The sequence below is a fragment of the Lepus europaeus genome, chromosome 14 (genome assembly GCF_033115175.1).
Source record: "Lepus europaeus isolate LE1 chromosome 14, mLepTim1.pri, whole genome shotgun sequence".
Classification (NCBI taxonomy): Eukaryota; Metazoa; Chordata; class Mammalia; order Lagomorpha; family Leporidae; genus Lepus; species Lepus europaeus.
The window spans coordinates 54,155,939-54,171,220 of NC_084840.1; the positions used below are offsets into that span (position 1 = coordinate 54,155,939).

Consider the following 15,282-nt stretch of genomic DNA (forward strand, 5'->3'; position numbering starts at 1 on the left):
CACTTTTTTTTTTTTTTAGAAAACTTTATCTCATAAATATAAATTTTGTAAGTACAACTTTTGGATTATAGTGGTCCCCCCCTCCCATAACCACCCTCCCACCTGCAAACCATCCCATCTCCAACTCCCTCTCCCATCTCATTCTTCATTAAGATTCATTTTTAATTATCTTTATACACAGAAGATCAACTTAGTATATACTAAGTAAAGATTTCAACAGTTCGCACCCACAAAGACATACAAAATATAAAGTACTGTTTAAAGACTAGTTTTACCATTAATTCTCATAGTACAACACATTAAGGACTGAGATCCTACATGGGGAGTAAGTACACAGTAACTCCTGTTGTTGATTTAACAATTGACACTCTTACTTATGACATCAGTAATCACCTGAGGCTCTTGTCATGAGCTGCCAAGGCTATGACAGCCTTTTGAGTTCACCAACTCTGACCTTATTTAGACAAGGCCATATTCAAAGTGGAAGTTCTCTCTTCCCTCAGAGAAAGGTACCTCCTTCTTTTGCAATGACTCTGAAGAGCCCTTGTCTCAACTGTTGAGGAACAGTTTTTTTTTTTTTTCCTCATGATATTTGTTGGACCCTTTACTTAGTACAGAGTTAATCTTATGTGTACAAAGTTAATTGAAAATAGATCTTAATAAAAAATAAGTATGGGAATAGGAGAGGGAGGAGGAAGAAGGGTGGGAGTACAGGTGGGAGGGTGGGAAGAATCACTATGTTCCCAAAGTTGTATTTATGAAATGCATGAAGTTTATATACCTTAAATAAAAGGTTTCTGGGAAAAAAACATGCCAGAAATGGCAAAATTATGTTAAATGTATTTTGTTATCCCTCTCCACTACAACAAATGCCCAGTGTCCTACTAAGACTTTCTGATGTTTATATAACATTGATTAGGAGACATTATCTAAACGCAGCATCGAGATACAGGAGATAAATAAAACTAAAAATGAAATCATCTTGGGGGCTGGCACTGTGGCACAGTGGGTTAATGCCCTGGCCTGATGTGCTGGCATCCCATATGGGTGCCGGTTTAAGACCTGGCTGCTCCACTTCCCATCCAGCTCTCTGCTATTGCCAGGGAAAGCAGTAGAAGATGGCCCAAGTCCTTGGGCCCCTGTACCTGCGTGGGAGACCCGGAAGAAGCTCCTGGCTCCTGGCTTTGGATAGGCGCAGCTCTGGCCGTTGCGGGCAATTGGGGAGTGAACCAGCAGATGGAAGACCTCTCTCTCTCTGCCTGTTCTCTTTCTGTGTAACTCTGAATTTCAAATAAATAAATAAATCTTTCAAAAAAAATGAAATCATCTTTTCCAAGAGTAGACTACATTTTATCCTTTCTTTTAAAGTTAATCGTTGCAGAGATTTTTTCCTTTTAAAAAAGATAATGTAACTGTGTAAGTGTGAGTGAGGTTAGAAGTACTATGAAAGTCCCTGTATATACATATGGGTACTTCAAAGAGTTTGTGGAAAAATGAAATGAAAAGATAATCTTATTAAAATACAGAAAATATGATGATGAACTCTAGTCTGGGTCATTAAACCTAAATTTTGCTTTTCTTTTAGAAAGTAATTTTTAAATAATATTTTCTACATACCAAGTGTTCTTTATGCTTTCTTAAAATATATTTATCAAGAGGCCTTAAAAAATTGGACAGCCTTTTTGTTCAAATTGGAAAAACGTGTTCTACTCATTACTCTATGATGTGTGCACTATTCAGGGACACCTGAATATGCTACCGGTGAGTTGGTAACTGCAGCTAAAGTAATTTTGCTTCTACCTCCCATATGACTAGCTGATACAATACCACAGATATAAATCACTACAGGCAGTATGAAAGTAATTAACTTTACAAAATTCAGCTCCCTCAGGATAGGTTCTAACTTCCAAACATTGCCAAAACAAGACAGCAGAGAACTCTTTATAATCACTGTTCCCCTAGCATCCCTCTTGTTGTGACACACTCAAAATTACTAATGTACAAATTGAGGAAGAACAACTAGCAAAATTATCAGTCATCTGTTTACATATTTGTATTTCCAAAATCAACTGTTTCAGTAAAAAAAGTTTCCTTAGTTATGGTCTTAGGAAATAAAAAGCTTTTATTTTTAAAAATAACACTGTTTTATGACTGGGGGCTAAGACTTGTAAAAATACTTTCATATCTGAAATCTTTAATAGTGACTAAGAGAATTGCTTTTCTTGAATACAAGAATTAATCAATGTTTTGCAAATACAACACCATTAACAAAAAAACTAAGAGATATCTGTGGAATAATAATAAATACTCCCCCTTAAGTCTTGGGTTCCTGGCACCGAGCTCCTAAAACCCTTGGAATTTACTGTCTTTTGTATGCTGATATGGTGACTCATGTTGGGGGAGGGTTTGATAGCTTTAGGATGGGGACTGGTCACTAGGATTGGAATTTTCAAGATCCCACCCCTACTCTTATACCCATCTTCAGGGAAGGGAGAAGCACTGGAGACTGAGCTAAGTCACCAATGGCCAATGATTTACTCAGTCACGCCTATATAATGAAACTTCCATAAAAACCCTAAAGGACAAGGTTAGGAGTGCTTCCAGGTTGGTGAACTCATCCATATGACACAGAGTGGTGTACTCCAACTCTATAACCCTGACTCCACCAGGACAGAGGCTGACTATGGTTCAGGATCCACTGCCTTACTGTACCTCCTCATCTGGCAGTTCATTTCTATCTTTTATAATAAACTACAGTGGTTAAGTATGGCAACCTCCTGAGTTCTGTGAGTCTTTTAGCCAACTACTGAACCTGAGGGTGGGTAAGAGAGGTCATGGCAACCCTTGAAGTTGATAACATCAAGTAATTCAGAACTGAATTGCTTTGTTGAACACCCAATTGGTGTCAGAATTGGAGAATTTGTTGGTGTTTGAAAAGATGCCATACATTTGGTGTTAGAAAAAATTGTATAAAAAAATTCCAGCAAAGGATAAGAGGACCATTCTTTATAAACATTTCAAAGATGTTCTACACTGAATGGATGAAAAGCTTTTCAAGTACCTTTCATTTTATATTGTAATGTTTATTTTCAACTACTTGAAAGGCTGAGTGACAGAGAGAGAGAGAGAAAGAGAGAGAGAGAGAAACCTTTCATCCACTGGTGTATTCCTAAACACCTGCCGCAGTCAGGGCTGGGCCTGCCTTAAACCCGAAGACTGGGACTCAATCTGGGTCTCCCACATGAGAACACCTGAGCCATCTTCTGCTGTATTCCAGGAAGCTGTATTGGAAATAGACTAGCTGGTATTCAAATACCACCACCTATCCTTTCAATTATTTTTAAAGATTTTATTTATTTATTTGAGAGGCAGAGTTACAGAAAGTGAGAAGAAGAGACAGAGAGAAAAGTTTTCCCTCTGTTGGTTCACTCCCCAAATGGTCACAACGGCTGGAGATGCGCTGATCCAAAGCCAGCAGCCAGGAGCTTCTTCCCAGTCTCCCACGCAGGTGCAGGGGCCCAAGAACTTGGGCCATCTTCCACTGCTTTCCCAGGCCATAGCAGACAGCTGGATCAGAAGTGGAGGATTAACCTGCACCATGGTGCCGGTCCCTCAAGTTATTTTTTTTAAAGATTTATTTTATTTATTTTGAAAGGCAGAGTTAGAGAAAGAATGAGGGAGAGACAGAGAGAGAGAGGTCTTCCATCTGCTGGTTCACACTCCAAATGGCAGCAATGACCATGGCTGGTCCAGGCTGATGTCAGGAGCCAGGAGCCAGGAGTTTCTTCCACATCTCCCATGTGGGTGGGTGTGGGGGCACAAATACTTGGGCCATCCTTCACTTTCCCAGGCCATAGCAGAGAGCTGGATTGGAAGTGAAGCAGCTGGGACTTGAACCGGCACCCATGTGGGATGCTGGTGCTGCAGGCCGTGGCTTAACCCGCTATGCCACAACGCTGGTCCCATCTCTCATTTTAATTTTAAGACATTAATATAGAAATGCAGGAGTGGGTATCTGTTGATGTCCTTTTTCCTTTTCCTTATCAGAGTTTGTGGTTCAAGTCCTGGCTCAACATCTTATTACAGTTTCTTACTAATGTGCACCCTGGAAGGCAAGAGGGGATGGCTCAAATACTCAGACCTTGGTGTTGGCATGGCCCAAGCACAGCTCCAGCTGTTGTGAGCATTCAGGAATTGAACCAATGGGTGAGAGATCTTTCTTTCTTTGTCTCTGTCTCTCTGCCTTTCAAACATAGTAAATAAAAATTTAAAAGATGTAGAAAGATGATATTTAAAATAAAAAATAGAAATGCAAACAGAAATTCATGTAATTTCCAACTTTTTCCTGCTGGATGCATTTTTTTTTAATTTTTAAATTGTTTTTCTAAAGATTAACTTTATTTGAAAGGCAGAGTGAGAGAGAGGGAGAGACAAAGAGAGAAAGAGATCTATCTGCTGGTTCATTTTCCAAAAGATTGCAATAGCCTGGATTGAATGCCATGAGCCTAGAACTCCATCTGCATCTCCCACATTGGTGGCAGGGGCCCAAGTACTTGGGCCATCCTTTGCTGCCTTCCCAGGCGCATTAGCTGAGAGCTGGATCAGAAGCAGAGCAGCTGGGACTCAAACCAGTGCTTGGATATGGGATGCTAGTGTTCCAGGAAGTGGCTTAGCCCACTGTGCCACAATGCCCTGATACATTGCTTTTTAACATGTATGCATGAAAAAAATTAATAGACCAGTTTTCCAAAAACAAAACAAAACACCAGGAGGCTCATAATATCTAATCATAAGGTCCCAGCCAACATGTGTGAACAGGATAAGGAAAGCCCCCTCTAAGGAAAATAATTCTGGGGCCACATTGTGGCCTATAAGGTTAAGCTGCCGCCTATGATGCCGGCATCCCATATGGGCTTCAGTTTGAGTTCCTACTGTCCCACTTCTGATCCAGTTCCCTACTATTGTGCCTGGGAAGGCAGTGGAAGATGGCTCATGTGCTTGGGCACCTGCACAGGAGACCCTGAAGAAGCTCCTGGCTCCTGGCTTTGGCCTAGCCCAGTTCTGGCCATTGTAGCCATTTTGGGAATGAATGACTGGATGGAAAATCTCTTTCTCTCTGTGTTTCCCTCTCTCTCTAAATGACTTTCAAATACATAAGTAAAACTTTCTTTTTAAAAAAGGAGAGTATGGGGCCAGCACTGTGGCATGGCAGGTAAAGCCTCTGCCTGCAGTGTTGGCATCCCATATGGGCACTGGTTCAAGTCCCTGCTGCTTCACTTCCAATCCAGCTCTCTGCTACAGCCTGGGAAAGCAGTAGAAGATGGCCCAAGTCCTTGAACCCCAGTACCCATGTAGGAGACCTGGAAGAATTTCCTGGCTCCTGGCTTCAAATTGGACGGCTCAAGCCGCTGCAGCTACCTGGGGAGTGAATCAGGAGATGGAAGACTTTTCTCTATCTCTGACTCTGCCTCTCTGTAACTCTGCCTTTCAAATAAATAAATCTTAAAAAAAAAAAGAGACTCAATTTTTTTCTTTTTTTTATAATTGTGTGTTCGTAGTCTGAAATGTTCACTTGTGGCTTTGTTTTTCATTTGTTTGTGTAACCATAGGTATTAGTTACTTGGCTGTTTTTGAGTGCCAGCTGTGGTGGGATTGGTAATTTTTTTTTTTTTTTTATTTATTTGACAGATAGAGTTAGTGAGAGAGAGACAGAGAGAAAGGTCTTCCTTCCATTGGTTCACCCCCCCAAATGGCCACTACGGCTGGAGCTACGCTGATCCGAAGCCAGGAGCCAGGTGCTTCCTTCTGGTCTACCATTCAGGTGCAGGGCCCAAGCACTTGGGCCATCCTCCACTGCCTTCCCAGGCCACAGCAGAGAGCTGGACTGGAAGAGGAGCAGCCAGGACTAGAACCCAGCACCCTTGTGGGATGCCAGTGCTGCAGGTGGAGGATTAGCCAAGTGAGCCACGGCGCCGGCCCCGAGACTCCTTTTGAAATGATCAGACTGTTGTTTGTTCCTAGTTTCTGCTTTTTTTAGCCTTTCTGCCTATAAAGGACACCTCCTCTGTTCAGCTAATCAGAGCATCTTCCTGTGTCATAAATGGGATGTTGCCCAATTCATGAATCTCAAATAAAAGCCAATTATATATTTAAACTCAATTTGTTGACATTTTTGTCCTTCAACAGGAGGAATATAAGAAAGCTAATAGTTGGGGCTGGTGCTGTGGCGTAGTAGGTTAATCCTCCGCCTGTGGCACCAGCATCCCATATGGGTGCTGGTTCTGGAAAAGCAGTAGAAGATGGCCTAAGTTCTTGGGCCCCTGCATCCACATGGGAGACTGGGAAGAAGCACCTGGCTCCTGGCTTCAGATCGGCGCAGCTCCTGCTGTTGCGGCCACTGGGGAGTGAACCAATGGACGGAAGACCTTTCTCTGTTTCTCCCTCTCACTATCTGTAATTCTACGTCTCAAATAAATAAATAAAAGTCTTTAAAAAAAATTTTTTTTTAAAAAAAGCAAGCTAATTGTTAACAGAAGTTAAGAGCAGCAGAAGCAGGGGCAGGTGAAAACCTAGTGGTTAAGATGCCTGTGACCCATACTGAAGCACCTGGATTCAACACCCAGCTCTGGCTCCTGAATACAGCTGCTGTCTGATGTAGGTCCTGGGAGGTTATGATGGTGACTCATATAATTGGGTTCCTGTCACCCATGTGGCGACCTGAATTGTATTCCCAGTTTCTACCACCCTACCCCATTAATGATGTGGGCCCCTGGAGAGTACACAAGTCCATGAGGGCTCTTTCTATCTCTTAAATAAATAACTTTTAGAAAGGAAGCAAAGCAAAAAAGGCCAGAGAAAGAAAAATCAAGAAAAACTTAGATAATTATGTAATAATAATTTGCTTAACTTATCTATGTTCAAATGCAATTTTACATATGTCAGAAGGAGAACTAAATTATCTGCATAAGTTGATGCCTAAATTGGTGAACTTAGTCTTGGACTTTTTTGTATTTTTAATAAACATATATGCTATTACTTGAGTGCTTAGATCTGGTAGAGGCCTAAGAGGACATGAAGTCCAACAGTTCACCTAGGAGATAACCACTGTCTGAATGCAATGTATAGAGTGATGGCCCTGTGCTTTGGTCTGGAACAAGCTCACCTGAATCACACACAGTAGCAATGTCACCTGATGTTTCACTAGCAGACACAGCAGTGACAGGGCTTTTGTGTCCCGTGAGACTTTGTACATAGCACAACCTGAAAACAAAAGACATGAATTTGCATATGATCATTAAATTTAATTATATTACCTTATTTGCATAATTCCTTTTCTCTCAGTATATGGGCCTGTTATTTATAAGGTATAAAAATTTATCTATATGATATTTTGATTTCAGCAAGATTACAAAGGTAATCTTACCTTTAAGTACATATTTCATACTTAAAGGATTAGAATGTCACAATATTATTATGGTGTATGTACGAGTATCATAAAGAATGAAAATTAAAATATAAAAATTGTTCTGCATGGGAGACCTTCTTCTGTACCTGTTCAGATCCCATATGATGCAGGTTCCATCCCTGCTCACACTTATCATGATACTGTATGGTTTGCAAACAAACAGGCTGGTTATCTCTTCTGTGTGCCCATAGAGATGGATCTGAGTCTCCATTTCTAGCTCTGATGGCTGAAATTCAAACATTAGGTAGAGTGTAAGATAACAACCACAACAAAAAGTATACCAGTCACTTAAAAAAAAAGTAACTCATTCTTCTCAAACATATCATTTCTTAATCTTATTCTGTTCAACCTTTTTCAAAGGGCAAAACTAATAAAGAATTTAAATTTTTTTCAACTGCCCATAATGTCTTCAACTTTACATACTTTTCATTTTTATCTACCTTGTCCAATATTTGTTCAAATGCACATGTATTTTTTATAGCTATAATACTACCATTTTTCAAGAGAGGAAATTCAAATGGCCAACAGACACTTGAGAAAATGTTCAGGATCACTAGCCATCAGGAAAATGCAAATCAAAACCACAATGAAGTTTCACCTTGCTCCAGTTAGAATAGTTTTTATACAGAAATCAACAAATAACAATGCTGGAGAAGATGTGGGGAAAAGGTACCCTGGTCCCCTGTTGGTGGGAGTGTAAACTGGTATAGCCACTGTGGAAGACAGTATGGAGATACTTCAGAAATCTGAATATAGACCTACCATATGACCCAGCCATCCTGCTCTTGGGAATTTACCCAGGCCAAAATAAATCGGCACATGAAAGAGTTATTTGTGTCCCCATGTTCATTGCAGCACAATTCACAATATCTAAGATATGGAATCAACCCAGATGTTCATCAACTGTTGACTGATTATTTAATAATAATCCCATATGGGATGCTGGCACTGTAGGCAGCAGCTTTACCTGCTACTCCACAGTGCCGGCTTCTGTCTGTCTGTCTGTCTGTCTCTCTCTCTCTCTCTCTGTTTCTCTTCTGAATTATTCCTCCCTCCCTCCCACTCCACCCTCCTTCCCTTCCTCTCTTCCTTCCTTCTTCTTTCTTTCAAGATTTATTTATTTGAAAGTCAGAGTTACACAGAGAGAGAAGGAGAGGCAGAGAGAGAGAGAAAGAGAGAGAAAGAGAGGTCCTCCATCCGCTGGTTTATTCCCCAACTGGCTGCATCGGCTGGAGCTGTGCTAATCTGAAGCCAGGAGCCAGGAGCTTCTTCCAGGTCTCCCATATAGGTGCAGGAGCCCAAGGACGTGGACCATCTTGTACTGCCTTCTCAGGCCATAGCAGAGAGCTGGATCGGAAGTGGAACAGCCATGACTTGAACCAGCACCCATATGGGATGCCAGCACTGCAGGTGTTGGCTTTTACCCACTATACCACAGTGCCGGCACCCTGAATTATTTCTTTGGAGTAAATTTCCAGAATTCTAATAGTGGATCAGTGAATATTAATAACTTGGTAGTTTTTTTTTTTTTTTTTTAAGACAAGAGGTTTATTGGAGAAAACCCAACAGACTGAAGGGAAGGGGCGAAGATGGAAAAAGAAAAAGAGGAGGGCGTAAGAGAGAGATCAAGAGACAGAGATACCGGTTGCCCCTCTTCCAGGCCAGCTCTCTGCTGTGGCCCTGGAGTGCAGTGGAGGATGGCCCAAGTGCTTGGGCCCTGCACCCCATGGGAGACCAGGAGAAGCACCTGGCTCCTGCCTTCGGATCAGTGCAGTGCGCCGGCCGCAGCGCACCGGCTGCGGCGGCCATTGAAGAGTGAACCAACGACAAAAGGAAGACCTTTCTCTCTCTCTCACTGTCCACTCTGCCTGTCCAAAAAAAAAAAAAAAAAAAAAAAGACAGAAGAGTTGTCAGGAGACCAACAGACAGACATAGACAGAGAGATCAGGAGATGGAGAAAGAGAGAGAGACAACTTTGTAGTTCTTTACAGGATACTTTTCAGAGGTGTCAAACCAATTCATGATGCTACTGATAGAGACAGGCACCGATGGCACCATTACTTGTCAACAGTCATGGATCAAGCATGTTGCAGTTTGTAACATCCCCCTCCCATACTGGAGTGCTGGTTCGAGTCCTGGCTATTCTACTTCTCATCCAGCTCCCTGCTAATGAACCTGAGAAGGCAGAAGATGGCCCAATGCTTGGGTCCCTGCCACCCAAGAGGGAGCTCTGGATGGAGTTTTCGCCCCTATTGGCTTTAGCTGGGGCTTAGCCCTGGCTGTTATAGCAATCTGGGAAGTGAACCAGAATATGGAAGATTGATCTCTTTCTCTCTCTCCCCCTCTATTTCCCTCTTACTATGTCCCTCTGCCTTTCAAGTAAATATATAAACAATAAATCTTTTAAAAAATAAATCAAAGGTTGCAAACTGAGGCTCTGAAGTCTATATCGGCTCACAGAAGTCGTATGTCCTCATATATCTGGGAATGACTTTGGTTTTCTTCATTAGGTTGTTTATTGTCATACAGCATTTCAATATTTCCCTTAAAGGATGTAGAAAAGTGAGGCTGGCATTCTGGCAGAATGGATTATGCCACCGCAAGTTAAGCTGCCTGCCGCCTACGATGCAGAGATCCCATATGAGCACCTGTTTCAGTTCCAGCTGCTTTACTTCCAATCCAGATCCCTGTTAATGTGTCTGGGAAAGCAGCAGAAGATGTGGGAAAACCAGATGGAGTTCCAAGCTCCTAGTTTTGACCTGGCCCAGCCCTGGCCACTGTGGCCATTTGGGGAGTGAACCAATGGATGGAAGATTGTTGGCTCTAACTCTGCCTTTCAAATAAATAAATTAACCTTAAAAAAATAGAAAGGTAGAAAGGATAAGTATAATGAAGAACTACATACTGACTACTTAAACAAATTTTAGTATTTTACATTTTCCTTTTTTTTTTTTTTTATTTGACAGGTAGAGTTATAGACAGTGAAAGAGAGAGAGAGACAGAGAAAGATCTTCCTTCCATTGGTTCACTCCCCAAATGGCCACTACGGCTGGTGCTATGCTGATCTGAAGCCAGGAGCCAGGTGCTTCTTCCTGGTCTCCCATGTGTGTGCAGGCGCCCAAGCACTTGGGCCATCCTCCACTGCCCTCCCGGGCCACAGCAGAGAGCTGGACTGGAAGAGGAGCAACCGGGACTAGAACCAGGGTATTACAATGAACTAGCTGTCATACCTTGGCCAAGTTACAAGATGGATTAATTGTCTGTGTGTTTCAGTAGTCTCATATGAAAATGGAGACAATAATATAATCCACATTAGAGTGTTGTTATGAAGATTCAGTGTATTAGAATTCAAAAAGGGATAGAATAATGCTGATGCAAAGTAAGCATTCAATAAATATTAGTTATTGTTTTTATTATTTCTGTTTTAAAAGTTCTATTTTATTTTTTTCTCCAATGTCCTCATTTTAAACAGAGCAACTATCTCCAATTTATTGAGTAAAGATTAATGAACTGCCTAAAACATTAGAAAGGGAGGGGGAGGGGGAGGGGGAGGAGAGGGGAGGGGAGGGGAAAAGGGAGAGGGAGCAGGTCCTTTTAAAACTTTGTCAGGAGGCAGGCAGGGAAGTAGGAACAGTGAATCCCATTAGGATGGAGGTGGAACCTGACACCAGTAGTTGGGCCATGTGGCCACCTGGCTTCCAGCAATGGCAGGTGGGGGCTAGAGCCTAGGATGGTGTCAGGGTGTAGATTGTGCCATAGATAAGACTGTGCCATTTTATTAACAGGGGAATGTTAAACATTAGAGTTTCCACGTTTTGAAATTTGCTGGACTCTTGTGGTGCAGTTGTTGATACCCTGAATATAAGCAAGCATCCAAATGCCATGAAAAAGCCCAACTACAAAACATATAACTCAAAATACTGTCTCTAAAACAAACAAAAAAAGACCTTTTTTATTTTTGAAATTTTCATGATCCTAATAAACCTAAACCTAGTGTTACATATGTGACCTTTCATATGTTAGAAATCACTATGGGTGAAATCTTGAAGTACAAAATCTTAATTTCATACAAAATAAAGCTTCTTTTCCCTTCTCTGACGTGAAGATCCCACACTACCCGCACACTGAGCCGGGACCTACCGTGCTGCTGGTGAATCTGTTGGTGTAAGCTGTGATGACACCACATCTGCTCCCAGTGAACAGTTGGCAACTGTCAGGCACCCAAGCACAACTAGTCACCTTTGAAAAAAGACATAGCAAATATTACCATGCTTTAAAAGCATGAAAAATGCTTCTATTTTTCTGACAGAGATGTATGATCAAAAAATTTCAGGTATACATTTTTACTTGAAATGACTACAATGATGGCATATACAATCATAGCATATTCTGTAACTTTAAGCCAAGTATTTAAAGGTTGTTTCTGAATTAAAATGCAGAATGTATACTCTATGATTTTATGCTATTATACATATGTTGTTATTGTTCATCAGAAATTTAACAAAATGATCCAGGATTTAGATCCAAGCTTAGGGGTGTGTGTGTGTGTGTGTGTGTGTGTTTCACACATTAACCTGCTTTTTACTTTTTTCTCCTCTCATGTTTTTGCAAGAGAAACATGGTACAAATAAATGGGAGTATTTCTTCCGACAGTTCTGACGATTATTAAGTAGAAGAAAGTTAAATGTGGAGAAAAAAAGTTAAGATTATTCTTTTGGCCCAGAATCCTTCAGGCTTAATCACGGAAGCGACATTTAAAGTCAGCTCAGTTCTCTGTGTGGCCAATAGGTCTCCTTTTGGCATTAGCTGAGCTGTCTCAACTACTCTTGTTCCTTGTGCCTTCTCAGTCCCACTATCCTCACAGTTCACTAAGAAGGTATAGGTCATTAGTGAGGAACTCTTCCCCTTCCATCCTCTGTACCTCAGCGTATCTCCAAGACTTCTGAGTAAGAGAAGATTCCTCCATTTTCAGGGTTAATTCTGCCCCACCCCCAGGCATCCTTAGAACACTTGTCCTTCCTCTTATAGTTTCAAACTCTGTTTTCCTGTACATACAAATGTGCTTAAGTCTCTGCTATACTAGGAAGTGACTTTCTTTGATTTTGATTCTCAATATACCATCAGGGCCCAATGATCCAAATATATTGTTTCATTTTCTCTTTTTTTCTATTTGTAATGATTGATATTTCATAATTTTTATTCTCTTAGAGATCTTCCAAAGAACAAAAAAAGGATATTTTTATATGAGGTTACTATAAATAGTTTGTGGAAAATGCCTATTATGGAAAAACTGTGCATGGATTTCAAAGTTTTTTTAATGAACATAAACTTATTTTTCAATTCCATTTTTTCCACAAAATTAAAAAGTATTTGAAAGACAGAGAACAAGAATGAGAGCTCCTAGGCCGGCGCCGCGGCTCAATAGGCTAATCCTCCGCCTTGTGGCGCCGGCACACCGGGTTCTAGTCCCGGTCGGGGCACTGATCCTGTCCCGGTTGCCCCTCTTCCAGGCCAGCTCTCTGCTGTGGCCAGGGAGTGCAGTGGAGGGTGGCCCAAGTCCTTGGGTCCTGCACCCCATGGGAGACCAGGAGAAGCCCCTGGCTCCTGCCATCAGATCAACACGGTGCGCCGGCCGCAGCGCGCCAACCGCGGCGGCCATTGGAGGGTGAACCAACGGCAAAAGGAAGACCTTTCTCTCTGTCTCTCTCTCTCGCTGTCCACTCTGCCTGTCAAAAAAAAAAAAAAAAAAAAAAAAAAAAAAGAATGAGAGCTCCTTTCCATTAGGTTCACTCCCCAAATCCTGCAATGTCCAAAACTGGACCAGGGCCAAAGTCAGGAACTTTAATCCACTACTGGTGGGAATGTAAACTATACAGCCACTGTGCAATACAGTATGAAGATACCTCCAGAAACCTGAAAATAGATCTACCATATGATCCAGCAATCCCACTACTGGGGATTTACCCAAGGGAAAAGAAATCAGTATATTAAAATGTGATCTGTACCTCATGTTTGGTGCAGCTCAATTCACAAAGCTAGGATATGGAATCAACTCAGATATCCATCAACTGATGAATGGATAAAGAAATCATGGTATATATACACTATGAAATACTACTCAGTTGTAAAAAAAAAAAATGAAATCCTGTCTTTTACAACAAAATGGATACAACTGGAAACCATTATACTTAGTGAAATAAGCCAGTCCCAAAAGACAAATATCATTTTTCCTTGATCTCTGGTAACTAATAGAGTACCAGAAATGTAATGTATAGGAGTGAAACTGACATTTTGAACTTCGATGGTTGTTTATAGTCCTAAATAGGATTTTTTCTTCTTCTTACTATTTGTTGAACTGTTTACTTAGGGTAGGGCTAATCTTATGAGTATAAACTTCAACTGATCATTGTAAAAACTAAGAGAGGGATTAGGAGTGGAAGGAGGAAGAAGGGTGGGAGTGTTGGCAGGAGGGAGGGTAGGTTGGGAAATATCACTATATTCCTAGATCTGTATACATGAAATACATGAAATTTATATACCTTAAATAAAATTAAACAAAAAAAGAGTATCTTTTCAGGGGCTGGCACTGTGGCTTAGCAGGTAAAGCTGCTGCATACAATGCCAATATCCCATATGGGTGGCAGTTCATGTCCCAGCTGCTCCACTTCCAATCCAGTTCCTTGCTAATGGCCTGAGAAAGCAATGGAAGATGGCCCAAGTATTTGGGTCTCTGCCACCTATGTGGGAGAACAGGATGAAGCTCCTGGCTCCTGGCTTCAGCCTGGCCCAGCACTGGTCCTTGCAGCCATCTGGGGAGTGAACCAACAGATGGAATATCTCTTTCTCTTTCTCTTTCTCTGTAACTCTGAATGTATATGATATAAGTATTCTGCAATGTTTAAACTCTTATGTGACATATATACATACATACACAAATAGAATATTATTTAGCTTTAGAAAAGGAAATCTTGTTACTTACAACTTGAATAAACTTGGAGGACATTATGCTAAATGAAATAGCCAGGTACAGAAAGACAAATAAGTATGATCTTGCTCATATGTGGTTTCTAACAAAGCTGAATTCATCTAAGCAGAGAGAAAAATGATGGTTGCCAGGATCTGGGGGTAGGGGAAATGGGGAGATGTTGTTCAAGGCATACAAAAGTTTTAGTTATGCAGAATGAATAAGTTTAAGAGACCTAATGTACAGCATGGTGTACAGTTAATAACACTATGTTGTGTTTTTGAAATTTGTTGGGCAAATAGATTCTAAATGTTCTTATCATGACAAATGGCCCTAAACAGCACTCTGACCTCAGAATCAGCCCTTAAGGCATTCAGACCTGTCTAAAAAGCTCATGAGAACATTTCAGGCATGGAAAGCCAAGACACTGTGGCAAAAAATGACCTACATAAAGGATCTCTGTGAGTGAGATCCCAGTGGAAAGAAGGGGTCATCAAAGAAGGAGGTAGTTTTCTCTGCAGGGACAAGAGAACTTCCACTTTGCGGATGGCTCTGTCTAAATACTGACAGAGTCTGTGGACTCAAAAGGCTTTCATAGCCTTGGCAGCTCATGACAAGAGCCCTGGGTGGTCACTGACATCATTGTTAAATCAACAACAGGAGTCACTGTGAACATGCTCCCCATGTAGGTCCTCTGTCCTTAATGAGTTGTACTATGAGAATTAATGATAAAACTACTACCCAAACAGTACTCTATACTTTATGTGTCTTTGTGGGTGCAGTCTGTTGAAATCTTTACTTAGTATATACGAAGTTGATCTTCTGTATATAATTAAAAATGAATCTTGATGAA

The 15,282-nt window shown here is 41.2% G+C and overlaps 1 protein-coding gene across 4 annotated transcripts in view; it reads right to left on the minus strand.

Annotated features, from left to right (window-relative positions):
• Positions 1-15,282, minus strand: part of LYST (lysosomal trafficking regulator) — a 225,275-nt gene that overhangs the window by 7,994 nt on the left and 201,999 nt on the right. For all 4 annotated transcript variants that reach the window (XM_062210653.1, XM_062210655.1, XM_062210652.1 and 1 more), the window contains 3 exons: positions 11,606-11,704; positions 7,552-7,691; positions 7,163-7,260 (listed from right to left, as the gene is read on the minus strand). In XM_062210653.1, the coding sequence (XP_062066637.1) occupies positions 7,163-7,260; positions 7,552-7,691; positions 11,606-11,704 (337 nt within the window). The remainder of the gene's footprint in view (positions 1-7,162; positions 7,261-7,551; positions 7,692-11,605; positions 11,705-15,282) is intronic.